At 43.6% G+C, this 17,874-nt stretch overlaps 1 protein-coding gene across 4 annotated transcripts in view; it reads right to left on the bottom strand.

Moving 5' to 3' along the window:
* Positions 1-17,874, bottom strand: part of DDX60 (DExD/H-box helicase 60) — an 85,398-nt gene that overhangs the window by 24,874 nt on the left and 42,650 nt on the right. For all 4 annotated transcript variants that reach the window (XM_027096502.1, XM_027096498.1, XM_027096501.1 and 1 more), the window contains exons 20-27: positions 15,545-15,660; positions 14,566-14,708; positions 14,357-14,466; positions 9,337-9,441; positions 8,661-8,789; positions 7,484-7,608; positions 5,183-5,341; positions 1,061-1,208 (exon numbers count right to left, since the gene is read on the bottom strand). In XM_027096502.1, the coding sequence (XP_026952303.1) occupies positions 1,061-1,208; positions 5,183-5,341; positions 7,484-7,608; positions 8,661-8,789; positions 9,337-9,441; positions 14,357-14,466; positions 14,566-14,708; positions 15,545-15,660 (1,035 nt within the window). The remainder of the gene's footprint in view (positions 1-1,060; positions 1,209-5,182; positions 5,342-7,483; positions 7,609-8,660; positions 8,790-9,336; positions 9,442-14,356; positions 14,467-14,565; positions 14,709-15,544; positions 15,661-17,874) is intronic.

The following is a 17,874-nucleotide window of genomic DNA, read 5'->3' as shown; positions in this document are numbered from 1 at the left end:
GGTGTGAGTGTAGCCGCTCCAGCCTGAGGGAGGTCAGATCAGCCCCAGGAGTTCTCCCTGGGGAGAGGGATTTCTCCAAGCAGAGCAGGTTCCTTACCTTACATGGTCTGGGAAGGCTTCCTTCTCACTGTAAATTGGTCACAGATAGCCTTAAAAATATCCCTGCCCTAAGGAGGAAATCCACTTGCATGCAGAGTTTTATGTGTTAAAATAAACACTGCTTATGAAAGAGAGAAGAAAAGAAAAAACCCCAAACCCTAAATCCAAAAGCAAAATACCCTCCATGTAGAGTCAACTACACAACGGGATATCAAGGACCCATGAAATGATGATGGTTCTCGAAAAGGAGGAAACCGTGAAATTTACAAAAGAATGTATACAATAGAATGCACATATACACACACAGGCATATGCCTGTATGCACCTATGTGTGTATGTATGTATGTGTGTGCATGTATGTGTGCGTGTATGCGTGTGCATGCGTGTGTGTGTGGTCACAAAGACATGAAAGGTTCATCCAGAAGGGCAGTGATTACTCCCGACGGTTGGCATGGCTTTTATTGTTACTAATTTGTATTTTCAAATTCATCTACCAAACGCATGCATTATTTGCACCATAAAACATTTTGAAGAAACGGCATACCACATTTAAATATTTCAATGTCTTTTTGGTGGCATGTTTTGACTATAACACAGAAATCCTGAGCTTTAGAGAAACTGTGTATATATTATTTCAAGTGTATTGGACCACATGTACCGAAATATTCGGTTGAGGCGTGTGAGACCGGAGCGTAGAAGTCAGGCTGTGAAAAACAGTATTGCAAGAAGAAATAACGGAAGGGCAGCCACCCCCAGGGGTTAACTATTAACAAGCAAGAAATCTTCTACAAACCTAATCCTGTCTTCTTCAAACATGCTTACAGACAGAGGCCACGCACAAGGATTTCTATTCTGGAAGCGACGGCACTGAGGTATCACACCCAGCAGCGTCTGGAGCTGCACAGTAGTAGTGGGAGTGTGAAATGATTTCCAGGAGCATTGCTCCATCCTAAGGGCTCACCTCAGCATCTATGGCCTTCTGATCAGCATATGTGCAGTCCTGAGGGATCTCCAAGTTCTTCTCAAAAACCTTGAGGAGATTAGCACGTTCAGCTGCAAGGATTAGGCTTTGATCCATTTTTCTGGGATTCTTCTGGCTTCTTTTATCTCTGTTTATAAAAACAAATTTTAAGTAATGAACGGCCACGTTTGGCCGCCATAGGAAGCCCGGGACATCTTTGATCCCCTCATCACCCAGACATGCACTACTACATACCCCCAGACCACCCTGAACCAACCTTCTCCCTCGGAAGCATCTGGAACTGGTGGCCCCTCATCAGAAAAGTCCCCTATTGTGTCTGAATATTCCCCTCCCTTCCTCCTACTCTAAGCATCCTTCTTGCCAAATCCAGTTCTCCCAATATGACCCCCCTGTCCCGTGCTAAAGTGATGAGCATTTTCTCTTTCACAGGCTTGGAGGAAGGTAGGTGCCCCCAGCTCCACATGGTCGAGTGCAGGCCAGCTCCTTCTCTCCTTCTTCTCTCCTCCTGCTACAGCAGCTCTGAGTCTGGTTGCCAAGGGTTCTTGGCGACACCATCCCCTGCAGAATTGCCCTCTGCTGACAAGAGCTCCCAAGAAATGCCTGTAAGGTTACAACACCTCCTGGGACTGGGAATGTGGCCCCCAGCCAGTACCTGACTGATAAGAGGTACACAAAACAGCCCCCTCGACCCACGCTGGCACAACCCTGCAGTGCACCCAGGCCTCCCGGTTGGCCGGGGTCAGCAATATTCCAGCAACACCACACCCTTACGCCTCTTCCTCACTTTCCCTCTGTTGCTTCGTCGCTTTCTTGCAGGTCCCGCTCAAGCACACCCCTTCAACAGATCACTTCCATGAGGTCCCATCTCAGATCTCTGCGGGGAATCTGGCCTAAGACACTGCCCCACAAACACTGGCTTGGACTCAGTCACCAAAGCGCATTATCCATCACTCCATGGGAACCGCCTTTCACAGACACCCACATCTCTCGTCCTTTCTTGGTTTGTCTTTGGTGAATGAGTAAAGCTGCTGCCATATCAGTGAACAAAGGATGCTGCAGCCATCAAGCCACTACAGTCACCCCGACGGTGAGCCCTGAGGGGACTCAGGACGGAGACCCACGGGCTGCCCACCGCCAAGTCCGCAGCCTCTGCAGCCCGCCTCCGTGGTGCACCCCGAGGGGACTCAGGATGGGAAAGCACAGGACACTGGCCCCAGCGCTGAGGTGCAGATCAAAGGAATGATTTCAGTGAGCCCAGACTCTTGCATCTCCCCATTCACTGAAAAGTGCTAAACTCCTTAACTTGAGATGTCTGGTTTTCTTTAATTAACAGTCATCTTTTGATGTTCCGACTACCTGGCCTTTGTTGCAAAAACTCCTCTACATCCTGGCTCCCCGCTTACCTCTTGGGAGCAGCCCCTCAGAGCTGTCTGAGAGGCTGCGTCCCGGGCTTAAGTCCTTAGAACGTCCAGCAAATAAAACCTAATTCTCAACTTTTAGATTGTGCTTTTTTTTTTCAGTCGACACTCTCGCCTTTGCACATAAGACAGCTCCTAATATGAGAATATGTGCTAACCAGTGTCCCGTCTAACTCCATTTCAGGGGTGAGAAATACAGACCAAGCAGTAGACGCGCCACCAACTCACTTCCTGGGACATTCCCTTCACCTCCAGGGGCAATGCCGGGACCAGCACAGGCAGAGGGCTAACGGAGGCCCCCATACTGTTGTCTAAGGATTTCTAAGTTTTAAATTGAGGTACCAAACTTTCAGATAAAATACAACCTCCTCCTACCCCGACAAATAAAGCTCCGTAACCACCTGGAATCTCAAGGGTGAGAGGGAGCTCCAGAGGGATGTCTCCTGAGCTGCACCAACTCCTCATTTTAAGGGAATGGCTGCAGACGGGGAGGCCGGCTTGGGGTTCTGTGAAGCACAGAGCCCAGGGCAAGGGTCCCAACACCCTCAGTGTAATCATGGTGCTGAACGAGGTAGGAAAATGCTGACGGAAAGAAAATGCACAACCTAGAAGTTGAGAATTACGTTCTATTCGGTGGACATTCTTAGGACTTCAAGCCCAGGAGACAGCAGCTCAGATAACTCTGAGAGACTGCTCCGAGGAGGTGATGGGAGGAGCCAGGACGCACAAGAGTTTCTGCAACAAAGACCAGGTGGTCCGAACATCAAAGGATCACTGCTAATTAAAGAAAACCAGACACCTCCAGTTTAAGGAATTTAGCGCTTTTCTGTGTATGGGAAGATGCAAAGTCTGGACTCACTGGAATCGTTCCTTTGATGTGCACCTCAGCTCTCTGGGGCCAGTGTCCTGTGCTTTCCCATCCTGAGTCCCCTCAGGGTGCGCTGCCGGGGAAAGCGGCGGCTTGCTGGCTGCAACATCCTTTGTTTACCGACATGACAGCAGCATTCTTAGTTCACGAAAACATTCGTCTTATTTTTAAAGCTTGGCTTGTTGGTCACTAATGCAACGTGACATCGTGACTGCCAGCGTCCTGAAGAAAAGCTAAGTGTCTAAGCTGTCTAGTGATTGAAAAGGCTGACACCTACCATCACTTCCAGGGAAACAGCATAACAGGCAGAAGGAAGAGACACAGAAGTGTCAGCAGGAAATTCTGACCTGCTCCGGAATATGAAAAATCTGAGCCCGAGAAGCTCTAAAAGCTGTTTCAACTTTCAGGGAAATAACTACCAGTCATTGCAAAATATTTATGGACCAGCTGTGACCTGCCAAGCAATGTGTTAAGACTTTGTAAGCAGCTCTTTACAGGAAACCGCCCTCAGCAGGAAGCCCCTTTCCTTGTCACTTTAGCAGAGCTGTATCGTGACTTTTCACCAGGCACCCCATGCTCTACTCATCTCCGGCCCAAGTACACCTTTCAAGTCTTTAGATCACGCAATACTTTGCCTAACGTATCGGTTCTTTCTGCAGATCAAAGAAGGAGGAGAGAAGAGTCAGTAATTAACAGGTGACCAGATCTCTTCCCAAGCTTCCCCTTCAGTAATCTCCCCAACAAACGGCGTGATTGAGAGAACACCTAGAGGAAGATGACGAGGATTCCACGAGCCTGCACATAGTGGGGGACGGCGATGACCCTGACCCCCCATCTCAGTGATTAACTGAGATTACTCTCCTCCTTCCCTTTAAAACTTCCATGGCCGAACAGAATCTCAGAGGTGGTTTTGGGGGAACACTGAGTCCACCATCTCCCCACATTGCCGCATCCTGATTAAAGGAACCTCTCCTTTCTGCCGACATCTGTGAGTATGTAATCGGGTCCAGCGAGAATCAGGACCCGAGTCATTCGATAACAACTGGACATATTAATAAAAAGAGGAAAATGCACGGTCCCTGCTGTGAGAGAGCTTAACGATTTAGGAATAAGACAGCAACACATCGTAATCGACCTACTAAATACTGCAGCGTAGCAAGAGCCCGGGAGAAAGGGCACTAAATCTAAGTGGGGCATGAGGGCAAGCTTCAGAGAGGCACAGCGAACTCATGAGCAGAAGCTCTGGGGGTGAGAGGGAAGGAGGGACCTCAAGGCAGAAGGGCCATGTCACGGGAAAGTGCAGGAGGACGTGGCACACAGGGAGAAGAGTAAATATTGAGTATTGAAGGATGAGAGTAGTAGGACGTGATCTGAAAAAGTGAGGGCAAAACTCCAAAGATGGTGGTCCACCAACAATGGCCCAGGAGAAGGAACAGTGAGTGTGGGTAAGTTAATCAATGAGAATGTCAGCAAGAGTGGTGTCAGCTACACCGCAGGGTGGTGAGCCTCGGAGCGCCCAAGTCCAAGAAGAAGACCTCTGTGATCGCCCGAGGAAGATGCGGGCCCGTCCAGACCAGGCTGCCACTGAGGATGGGAGGGTGGGAGGAAGGAAAGACGCATCTCAGACGCAGAGTCATCAGAATTAGACACCGAGAACAAGGCAGGAGCCAGGAGCACACACAGTTCTCCGAAGCACAGAACCGGCCTGCAAATAAGGGACAGCTAGGATGTCTGCATAGCCCAGTGTACACTCCTGTTGGGACTTGTGACGTATTTCAGCCTTCCAACCACCAGTGCGTTGAGTCACATACTCACATTGTCTTCTGTGTCTCAAGGGATTTTCTAACTTTTCGAAGTTTGCTCTCCATGTCATAGTCCTCCTTATCAGCCTTGAGGGGCCTTCTGCTCTGTTGCTTTATCTCTAGGAACCTTTTCACACTTCCAGCGCTTCTCTCTACAGCCCCTAAATTAAATCTGGAAACAAAGGAAAAGAACGCTTGCCTTGAAATTAATGTGATAAATACAATTCAGTCATATAGCCATCCACTGCTGTCATCCTGACACACAGCTGTTGAGTTTTTAATCTCCACTTTTATGAGCTTCATCCTGAACAGGCACACGAGGTGTTCTGGGTCGGCAGACCCATCATTAACCGCCTTACAGGAAACAGGAAGTCCCCCCCTGGGGCAATGGCAAGCAGAGCCCCCAGAGATTTCTCCTGGAAGAGGGGTCAGGCACGCCACAGGCAAGGAACAGATAACAATGGATTTTCTCTATTTACAGAAGACAGATGTTCCTTCTTCCTCTCTTAAGAGGTGAGAAAAAATTGTTTTACTCCTTTTTATTTATTTTTATTGTTATTGTAGTTGTTTTTGTGTCTAATTCCACTGGTCTTTAGGTCTGTCTTGTAACAGCATCAAAGACCCTTAGTGTTAGATATTTTTTTTTTCCGAAGTACAGTTGATATACAATATCATGTTAGTTTCAGTTGTACAACATGGTAACTCAGTATTTTTGAAAATTCTATTCCATTTAGGTTATTACAAGATCAGGGCTACCATTCCCTGTGCTATACAGTAGGTCCTTGTTGCCTATCTAATATATAGTAGTTTGCATCTGTTAATCCCAAACCCCTCATTTGTCCCTCCCCACTTTTCCTCTTCCCTTTGGTAACCGTAAGTTTGTTTTCTATGTCTGTGTGACCGTTTCTGTTTTTTTTTTTGTTTTTTTTTTTGCGGTACGTGGGCCTCTCACCGTTGTGGCCTCTCCCGTTGCGGAGCACAGGCTCCGGACGCGCAGGCTCAGCCGCCATGGCTCACGGGCCCAGCCGCTCTGCGGCATGTGGGATCTTCCCGGACCGGGGCACGAATCCGTGTCCCCTGCCTCGGCAGGCGGACTCTCAACCACTGCGCCACCAGGGAAGCCCGACCGTTTCTGTTTTACTTACACATTCATTTGTATTATTTTTTAGATTCCACATATAAGTGATAGCATACAGTATTCGCCTTTCTCTGTCTGACTTATTTCACTAGAGAATATTACGGTTAGTGAAACAAGTCAGATTTCTTGACGGCCAAATCTTTTGTGAATTTTAGTGCCTCCTTTGCTTTTCTCTGTGTGTTTTTGTTTTCAGTTTTATTGAGACATAATTGACATATAACGCTGCATACGTTTAAGTTATACAAAACATGACAAGTTGATAAAGGTAAACATAGCAAAACGATGACTGTAATAAGGTTAGTTCACAAAACCACCACCTCACAATGTTACCTTTCTTTCCTTTTGTAGTGAGAACATTTCAAATCTACTCTTAGCCACTTTCAAGTATGCAATACAGTATTGTTACCTGTAGTCACCATGATGGAATTAGATCCTCAGGACTTATTCATTACATAACTGGAAGTCTGTACCTTTGACCAGCGTCTCCTCCCTTTCTGTCGCCCCCATGTCCCTGGAAACCACTAATCTACTCTGTTTCTATGAGTAAGGCTTTTTCAGATTCCACATACAAGTGAGATCGTACAGTAAAATTTTGCTCTTTTAGGCAGGATGGAGAGAATTGGGGGTTTTCATCCTAACTTCTTGGATTGTGATTATTTCTTTCTAGGGACCAGGTAAACCCAGGGGTTACTGGCCTCTACAATCCAGAAATGTCTCCAGAGTCTGGGCTTTATACCTTTTGAAATGGAAATCCCTAGGGACATATGGTCCAGACTTCCTGGCACCTTGGGATTTAAACTAGCATATTGCAAGGCTACTTTAATTTTATGTGGGGTAATTGTGTGCATAAACATTCGATCTCTTTTGTAAAAAACCTAGGTATTGACTGAAAATTAACAAGACCTAATTAAAAATACACTAGTTTAGAGTAAAAGGAGAAGAAGAAATGGAGAAGGAAAACCAAATAAAGAAGGTGATATGTAACAGCACAAGTAAAATTATTTTTGTAAGAACTAAACTAGAAAGGTGTAGTTTTAAATCGGCACTCTAATAACAAAAGGGCACCAAAAATCGTATTGAACACTATTTTACAAGAGTCAAGTTTGTGTAACTTCCCTCTACTTAAAAGAATGCATCTAATACAAATTACAACCAAAAACAAATTAAATGACTTACAAAAAAAACAGTGCAGGTAACTTCTCCATTTGTCTTAGCTTTTCAACAAGACGTGGAAACATACGTGCCATGTTTTCTGAACTAACCACCGAAGGAGGACGAAGATTCCTCAGGACCATTCTGGCCTGTAGCAGTGAAAAGAAAATTATTGTAAGTTCTGCGTAATGAAGACATGAATTCCTGCCTCTGGCTAAAACATTTTCATAGTTATCTAATCTATATTTCTGTGGTTCTTTAATAGACTATGTAACAAAAACAAAAATAATGAAAGTATAAAATAAAACATTGCAAAAGAACCATCAAAGAAATATATAAATCAACATTTATATATCATATACGAGAGAACAAAAAGATAAACAGTAATACCCACGCACATGCGCGCATGCAATTTAACATGCAATTTTTTAAGGCAACACAAATCAGTCAGGAAGAGGATTATTTGGTAAATGATGCTGGTTCCACTACATGGCAGGAGGTGGGGTAAATCAGTTTCTCTCTACATCATGTAACATATATATACATATATAAGTTTCTCTCTATATCACGTATCACTTACAAATACATTTTAAAGGTTTTTTTTACAAAATAAGTGGAATAAAATATAATTATATAGGAGCAGGAGGTTAGTTAAAATAGAATGGGAAAAACTCACCTGAGAAAACTCTAATATATGTCACACCCCCAAAATCAGAAACCTTAATATGTGACAACAGAGCAAACTCCAAAATAAAAAGACCAGCAACTTACTTAAAACAAATATTCGTAACTCATACGACCCCGGACTAAGGTTGTAATACAAAAATAGTTCCTACAAATTAAAATAAAAATCATAAAAGAAAAAAAAACTTTCCAGATGAAAAAGAGATAAAGGGATGAAAAGCTCTCCTCAGCTGCTGTCACTGTGATTCCTGAGCATCATGACCAGGAAAGGGTCCCTCTGTCCTCATCCGTCAGAACGTGGAGCACACGCCAGGGCAGGGACAGAGGACAAGACAAGGACATAGGTCCTTTCTCTCTCTCTAGTCTATCTCAGAATCACTGGACTTCGTGCTCAACTGAAAATCCTACAATGGAAGCTGAAGATTAAAGAAAGCCAGAAAATAGTAATGACTGCACAGCACAACTCAAGGGGACAAGAACACAGAGGTGCTTCACCCAAAACATGTGTGATAATTACCTCCTGGACGTGACCGCTCTTCACCCAGCCCGTCAGCTCTGCCTTTAAGCTCTCTTCATACTTTCTAGCATCCACCTTTCGAATGACTATTTTATTCTTAAAATGAACGAATTCCTCCGGACACAACTCCTTGAAAAGGAATACCACAAAATTCAATAAAATCATGCAAGAAAATCCAAAAGTGTTTCTCAGCAATATGTCTCACTAACAGAATTACAAGCGTCTTGAGAGTAGAGGATGAACTTCTATCTCCCCAACATTTCTGGTGTGTAAACCTAATAGGATGGTGAACTCTTAAGGCAGAATGTGCAGCAAAACCAAACAGGAGATGAACAAAGATGGACAGAGAGAAGGGAGGGGCGCGAGAAGAGAGAAAGGCAGGAACAGAAACCCAGGACCCAGCACATAGGAGGGGAGATGAAAGGATTGTCCTATCACAGAAAGTGAAAGAGGAAGCGTGCTCAGGAGTTCAGGGGCATTCCGCCCAGTTACAGGAAAACACAGACCGTCAGGAGGAAGGCTGTCTAGAGAAGGGGCGACCTTATTTTGCAAAGAGTCCACAGGTAACTTTCAAAGATCAGATGCAAGTGATTAGAAAGAGTGAGAGCTTGTCTTTGTGAGCAGCAGGTACCATCCACTTCAATCAATTCAAAATAATTGCAGAATTACTATTTACCTGAGCCCTGGGCCAACCTTCCCAGAATTCAAACATGGTATCATAAAGCTGGATCATTTCTCGAGGCGAAAGGGTAAGATCAGAAGGGAATCCAAACTTTTCAATCTATGTTTAAAATAAAATTGAAAAATTTAATATTCCTTCTATTCCATCTGACGTTCCATCCTCTGCCTCAGCATCATCATGAACCCAAAGACACTGAAAACAGCACTGATCTAACATGCTCAGTAATGGCTCAGCGCAAACAAAATACTAACCGAGAGTGTCCCTGATTTACCAAGAGAGAAAAAAACTCAAAAGCCCACCGAAAGGTTTTTATATTTCCTAAGAGGTTTCAGCTGAGCCAATTCTCTTATGAGGGCTGGGAGGCTCAAAGATCTGTGGACTCAGTTTAGACAAGAACGCACAGCCTCCACCCTGTAACTGGAAGTGGAACTGATTTAATTATGAATATGATTCCTGGCTTTTGAGCACCAAGCCAGGCTAAAAGGGGCAAATCTGATTTTCTCAAGTCCTATGACAACTTGAAGGTCACCTTCACGACACTCAAGGAAACTTCTCCCCAGGTTACTGACTTGGTTCTGCTAAGCCTTCTGGATATCCACGTCATTATTTTTCCGCAAATATTTTAAAATATAAATTAAAAATTCCTGTTCTCCAAAACCCTTTACTGCAGTAAATGCTACTGGATTCAACCACTGTTGCTACGAATCCACTGCCTGTGAAACTATGATCCCTGAGACGCCGGCAGGTTTTCTTCAAAAGAAAGGTTGAGGACAGGGGCTTTCATTCTAGGAATAGGCCTCCTCAAGGGCTCTCACCGGAAATGTTAACTCTCCAGGAAGGGGCTACAGGACCCAGATTTCTCCAAAATTATTTGACAACAAGAAACTTGTTTTCGTAAACAGCTACTAAGTTATGAAACTCAGGTTTGGAAGTTCTGGGCTAAAAAAGCCACCCCAAACAATACAGCTGAAAACAATTGTTTAGTAGGATGGGAAGTGCAATCAAGTTTGCATCAGAAGGTCTAGTTCTAATTCCACCTCTAAATGCCAGCTCCTCATCTACAATATAGGATCAAAATATCTGTCCTGCCGCCTCACAGACTGTGCTAAAAGCAAACAAGATAAATGCGTCAGCACGGGTTTTTCAAAACTTTTTAAACTAGTAGATAAATAAGTCTTGAAGAGCTAATGCCCAGTGATTACAGAAAACAAAGCTGTATTATGAACACCAAACATGCTGAGAGACTAGATCTTAATTGTCCCACCACAAAAAAGGGATGCGGGGCTTCCCTGGTGGCTCAGTGGTTAAGAATACGCCTGACAATGCAGGGGCCATGGGTTCTATCCCTGGTCCGAGAAGGTGACACATACCGTGGAGCAATTAAGCCCATGCGCCACAACTACTGAGCTTGCGCCCTAGAGCCCACGAGCCACAACTACTGAGCCTGTGCACCACAATTACTGAGCCCGCACGCCTAGAGCCCGTGTTCCGCGACAAGAGAAGCCACTGCAATGAAGAGCCCGCGCACCACAACGAACAGTAGCCCACGCTTGCCACAACTAGAGAAAGCCTGCGCGCAGCAACGAAGACTTGACGCAGCCAAAAATAAATAAATAAATTTTAAAAAATAATAAAAAGTAAAAGATGTTAAAGAAATAAAAAGGGATGAGGACTCAGACTTGACACAGGTGGCAGACACACTGCAAAATAAATGTATCAAATCAACATGCTGCACCCCTTAAACTTATACAAGGTTTTATGTCAAACGTATTTCAATTAAAATAATCAACCAGGCTTTGAAGGAGGCTTGTAAAAATCTATAGGATGCAGGTGATTTCCTGGAATCACTGTTCAGCATCTGAGTCTGAGCACTGAACTGACTGAACAGAAAAAACTACATTTTGCCAAATAGTACGTGAATATGTTATTTTGGAATGTTAGCATTTTCTTCTCTTATTATTACTACTTAAAAGTGGCAAATTATTTTGCCTAAATAAAATAAATCCAAGAACTATCATAATTTTTAAGACACAAATCTTTTGTTTTGGTCACGAGAATGCTTATGATTTCTTAGGGCTTTTAAGCTTTTAAAAAGCCTGCGTGTCCTTATTTCTACCATGGAGGGCAATTCTGCCTTTGCCACGGATTTGTTGTCAGAATTAAGTTACGTAATACGTGGCACAGGCCTAGTAAACCGCCTGGCACGTGATCGATGCCTCAACTCTCGCTGTGACTGATGAATGACCAACCTACAGGTCTTAATGTTTTTAATCAATTTCAGGACTCGGTGGCTAAAAGCTGGGCATTCCCTTCAGCTGGCCTTCACGATACGATAATTTACGAGCTGGTAAAAAACTGAGCCAGCCCAGGTGTAAAAGGAAGAGACATAAAAGGTCACAGATTCACACCCTCCTTCATTTATGAACACACAGCATTACTCACGATGTTGTTTGGGCAAATCACATCGTCCCCAACCTCGCAGGTGACGGAAGCACTGCTCCACGTGCAGGCGAAAAAGACCAGTGGCTCGGCTCCTCCCACACTTGCTGGGGCTGACACCGTCAGCCCACCCCACCCCCGGCAGCCTGCAGCTGTCCCTGGGGGGCCGGATAACTCTCCACTCTGCCAGAAACGAGCCTCATGTGAAGGTGGGCACTCCCTCACCTCACTCATCCTGCCCCCCTTCCTTCTGGGACCACCCTTGTGACAGAGCTACAGAGCGGACACCCAAGGGGGACGGCACTACTCTTTATGTTGCCACAGTTCATTACACTTTTCCACGCCACCCACTCTCGCACATCAATCTGAGGTCTACTACACAAGATCAGGAAGCATCTCCTTGTTCAGAAAGGCCGACTTGCTTTTCTACCACTGATGCTTTAGGAAACATCCCATACACACAGCTGCCAAAATACATATTTAACACTGTCCAAGCCCCGTTCCTATTGCCAATGTCCAGGAGCCTGAAGGAAACTCAGGCAGCAGCGTGACGTTTGCAGAGGTCACGTGGGGTTACAGAAGCTAGAGCAGCTTCCCAGTTGATTCATTAATAGGTTCTGAGATAGAGGAAAGGCACTTGGACCAAAATGCCCACCTCGCCAAGTTCTCCCAACCACCGTGCTCACTGCTGTTTAAAGACAACCTTCCCTGAACCATCTAAACACAACAAGTGACTGTGAAAATACTACGCTACTTAAAAACACCAGGAAATAACGTGGAAAGAGAAGAGAAAAGGAGAGGAAGACACAGAAAGGAGTCTTGTTATCAATTTTTGGGTTATCATCACTATTCTAGTTTGGGGATGTGAGTTAGGTCACAGGAATTTTGTCCACATTTTAGTTTTCTTTAGAGTGTAAATAGAGCCACTGCCACACAAGAGAAAGTTCCATAATAAAATCCTGTTGGAAAATTACCATCGCTAGGATTCATTCCGTTGCTTTTAGAAGCTACTGCATCACAGCACAAAGGCTATAAAGTGATTCTCACTCACTCCTCACCCAGGCATTTGTCCACCAGATTGTCCAGAATACAGTGATACGACTGCAGGCTCTGGAATCGGTCTATCTGAGACTGCATCCCAGCCCCACCCCTTCCTCAGTGGTACAAGTTCTCTCTGCCCCACCTTCCTCACTTGCCAAATGGGAATATCAATACAGCATGTATCCTAAAATGGTGATGGTTAAAAGAGACAAAATACATAAAATTCTTAGAACCCAAAGTAAGTGCTCCATTTGGGTTGGCTATATTTGTGTAATATACATTTTAATTTTATATACATAGCAGTTAGTTACAAACTACAAGGACACAAACTCTGTCTTCAAGGACTTAGTCTAGTAAGAAGACAAGCATGTAAAGAACTTCAGCAGCAAGCTGGCCATAACTGTTATCATACAAGAAAAATATAGACAAGGTGCTACGGAGAGAAGATTCCATCCAGCTAAGGAAGTCACAGAGGATTCTGGAGAGGTTTCCCATTAGAAGAATCATCAAAGATGAACAGAGTCTGGACAACGGGCACTTTGCATCTGTGCTGAAACACTCCAGTTTATATACAAATCATGAGGGCTTCCAGGTAAAATCCATCAAGTGGATGAACAGAAAGGACTTGGGGCCAGTTCCCAGAAGACCTGGGAAGCCTAGCTAAGGAGCTGTGCCTTTTGCCGGTTCCAAAGAAAAGCCACTAGAGGCTCGGCAGGATCAGAATTACCCTTACTAATTATTCATCTAAATTAGCTTTCTGATCCAGATGACTATTTAGGCAGAACATGGAACTACTCCGTGTGACATCAAATATCTTAAATAAAGAAACCTCCATGTGCCTGAAAAACTGTCCATTTAGAAGGCTCATCTGACAACAGAATTTAGAGTATATTTAACTTATCCAGTCTTGGAAGGAAGGCAAACTATTGCTTAATTATCACTTTGAGAGGCAACCAGAGCTTTAATGGGCCATTCCTGAGAATAGAAGGAAAGAGGAAAAATAATATGCAAGAAAAATTAAGAAATCTTCCCCCACTCAAACCCCAGTGCGCCACATGAGGTCCCCTTAAGACCTCCACCTTACTGATTCACTACCAAAAAGTCATGTGATTGCTATGTTAGTGAAAAGTGTCTTTTCCTTGTTTGAACTAATTCACAGCAATCAGATTCTCACACGTACAAGGTACTGTCCACACACAGTTGTAGCTGCATTAAGAGAAGAGTTAGTGTCCTTGAAGGTGGACAGATGGGACACAGGTGCTGAGAAGAAGGAAAATGGGCAAACAATAAAGAAAATCGACTCCAAAAAACTTCAGGTTAAGATGTTCAGTCATTCTTAAGCTTTGCAGATGTAGACACCACTCAGGAGCAGATGAAAACTATGAAGTTATTCTTGTTACTCTTAAAACTCAGGTTCAATATCTGTTACAGAGCATCGATTCTGTAATTCTGAGGAGTGTCTCCCAGGCAGCTTTGCAATATGATACAAACCACCGATGTGGCTCAGAACAAACATGGCGGAACCATCACTCACATGGTCCACGGTCAGCGCAGCGCACGGGTGAAAATGGTCAAAGGAGATGTCATGATTGTTTACTGAACATATGTGCTTCTCTAAATCATTGTATCTCTCTGCATAGAGCACTGGAAATGAAGAGCAAGGATTTCCAAATGAATGAACACACAATGGCTGGAATAACTTGAAAGGAAAAGATAAAATTCCTATGAATATGTCAAACATACCAAGTCTCACTTTATACGACTGCTTCCTCAGTAAGTAGTCTTGGTGAGAACTGGCGCGGCAGCCGGCATTTCTTGAAGAAGCAGTATTTTTTTCTATCATACTGTCCGTTTGTTTCCAGTACTGTTTTATGGATCGTAGCCACCTTAAAAATTTAAATTACGTATTATTTAGGCAGAACATGGAACCACTTCCTGTGAAAGGATTTTAAAGTACTTTAAATAAAGAAAATTCTATGTGCCTTAAAAATTACTGAAGGGAATAGGCCCTGGAGCCAGATGACCTAAGATCGAATCCCAGCCTCCTTACCATGGGCTGAAGCTCTCGGTTGGATCACAAAATCTCTCTGGGCCTCATTTTCCACATTTAAAATGGAAATAATAATAGCAGTATGGAAAAGACTATCTAACAGTAGTAATGAAAATAATAAATCATAAGGGTTGTTGGCCATTTAAAATAAATTAACATATGCAAAGCACTTAGAACAGCACCTGGCAAATAGGAGTCTTTGCTATAATTGTTGTTGTTGGTGGGCAAAAATCTAGCCCCGTGGATAAATAATATGGGGTTTCCAACCAATAAGGCTTCACTATCTTTCTAAACATCTACAAAGTGGGACAACGTAAGAAATCTCAAGGTCCATGGCAGAGCATGTCATTATACCATTTTAATTTTATTTCTTGGTAAAGGACAAAGAAAAAGAAACATAAATCGATAACTTCTGGTGAACCTTTTTTGAGATATGGGGGAAATTTCCTAGTCAGCTGCAGATCCAGCTGGGAGAACCCTTGATTTTCCTTTATAGAGTGTGGGCTTGCTCAGCACCTGCCAGGAGGGGTGACTCTGCTCCTTGAATATCCAGAGATAAGGTAATAAATTCACCAGAAAGTTATGAAACTCTCCAGAACCCAGATAGAAAGCATGACATTCAAACATTCAAAATAGATAAGCACTGTATCCGGACTAGAAGCTAATGCCTACTCGGTGAGATGCTCCGGGTTGCTAATGGTAGCAGAAAGGGCCAGGAAGGGACAGCGGATCATGACAAGGAGATGCTCCCAGACTTCTGCTCCAATTTCTCCACCAAGACAGTGGACCTATTAAAGACAAAAGTTCTCCATTAAAAATGAGCAGAAGGTCTGAAGAGATATTTTTCCAAAGAAAACAAACAGATGGCCAACAGGCAGATGAAAAGATGCTCAACATCACCAGTCATTGAGAAATGAAAATCAAAACCACATGAGATATCACTCGCCTCTGTCAGAACGGCCACCATCAAAAAGAACACAAATAACAAATGTTGGCAAGAATGTGGAGAAAAGAGAACGCTTGTGCACTGTTGGTGGGAACTGGTGCAGCCACTGCGGAAAACAGTATGGAGGTTCCTCAAAAACCTAAAAATAGAGTTACCATATGATCCAGCAATTCCACTTCGGGGTATTTATCCAAAGAATACCAAAAGATATACCAAAAGATATAAGCATTCCCCATGTTAATTGCAGCACTATGTATAACAGCCAAGACATGAAGCAATCTAAGTGTCCACTGAAGGATGAGTGGATAAAGAAATTGTGGTACGTATATGCAGAATGGAATATTATTCAGCCATAAAAAAGAATGAAATCTTCCCATTTGTGACAACATGGAAGGACCTCAAGGGCATTACGCTAAGTGGAATAAATCAACAAATCAGACATAAAAAGACAAATAATGATCTCACATGTGAAATCTTAAAAAAAAAAACCCACACACAAAAAAACAAGCTCAAAGACATAGAGAACAAATAGGTATTTGTAACAGGTGAGCATGGGAGAAACGGGTGAACTGCTTTTGTTTGTTTTAGCTTACTTTAAATAAATTATTTTTCAGTTGATTTAAAATCAGCGAATGAAAATAAGACAGGGAAACCTGAATCATCATACATGGTCTCCAATTACCTTTAATCAACCATGCCAAGTTTACGTAAATATTGGCAAATTCAGGCAAGAGAAAATCTTGACACAAATTCTTTTAATTCCCATAACCAATCCATCAATAATTCCTCTTTATCTTACTTTCCAAAATGTCTTTCAGATCTAAGTATTTTCTCCATGTCCACGGCCCCCAAGTCAATCACGATACCCTCCTGGCCACCCTCCTAGCTTCCCAGGCCATCCCCTGATCACTTCACATCACAGCCAACAGATACGTCTCAAGGATGAATTCCATCAGGCCATGTCCACAATTAAATTTCTTCAATATCTTCCCATTGCATGTGGAACAAAATATAAACTCCTGAACAGGGCGTATATGTTGTGCTGGGAGTAACCGCCCCCCACCTGCCTCTCCAGCTTCATTCAAGCCTCTCTCCCATCCTGCCCTCACTTTCCTCCAGACACACTGAACTTTGCTTTGTTCCCTGACCACATCTTTCCTACCCCAGAGCTTCCACATATATTGTTCCTTCTGCTCTTACCCCCTTTTGAACTTGCAGAGTTCGGTTCAATGTCGCCCCATGGGAAGACTTTCTGACCAGCCACCGCAGAGCCGTCCCCCTGCTGTCTCCCTGCCATCACCACAGTGGGGTCACACTGATCCATCTCGTCACCATACACACCGATGCGGGCTGCCACCGTCATGGGTAGGCGTAGCTGTCTATCCCCTTTTTTCCAATGATTCTGTGACTTACCCTGGGCATTCCCAGCACCAACAGTGCCTGGCATTGTGGAGATACTCCCTATATATTTGCTGAATTAACGAATGTCCTTTGACCAAATAAAGCAAATGGAACTAGATTTAGGGAAGATTCTCAAATATGGTCTCCTTTAAACAGATTAAACTATGACACCTGGCAATCAACTGGAAAGAACGTACCATCAGAGCCAGACAATTAAAAAAAAGAAAAAACTTCCCCTGCCCATTTGGCTTTGCCCTAGTCAGATAATACACCAGCCCGTCGGCTTTACCCTGACATAAAATTGGGGAAACTCAGGTACCCCATGTCACAGCATTTCAAAGCTTTGAGACTAGAGTACAATTCAAGGTTCTAGATTGCCAAGACAAAGCTGTTGGATTTTTTTTTTCAATATGAATATTCAAGGCCTTCAGGATGTAGCATATACAGAATGAGCGGAAAAAAAAACACAGTAAGTCAGATTCAAACCAATCAAAGCACAGCTCGCTTGGTAGCTTCAAGCTTTACAACAGGAAAAATTACGTGAAATACAGGCTTATCATCATTTTCCCCTTTAAACTGAAAACCCCTTGGAGCAAAAGAATTCTTTTATAATGTTTTAAGTCTCTTTGAATAAATATTCTTAATTCTGCTGTAA

Source organism: Aethalodelphis obliquidens, unplaced genomic scaffold (genome assembly GCF_003676395.1).
Source record: "Aethalodelphis obliquidens isolate GAN/ISIS:26980383/991018 unplaced genomic scaffold, ASM367639v1 scaffold103, whole genome shotgun sequence".
Lineage (NCBI taxonomy): Eukaryota > Metazoa > Chordata > Mammalia > Artiodactyla > Delphinidae > Aethalodelphis > Aethalodelphis obliquidens.
This window is presented reverse-complemented; position numbering and strand designations above follow the sequence as displayed.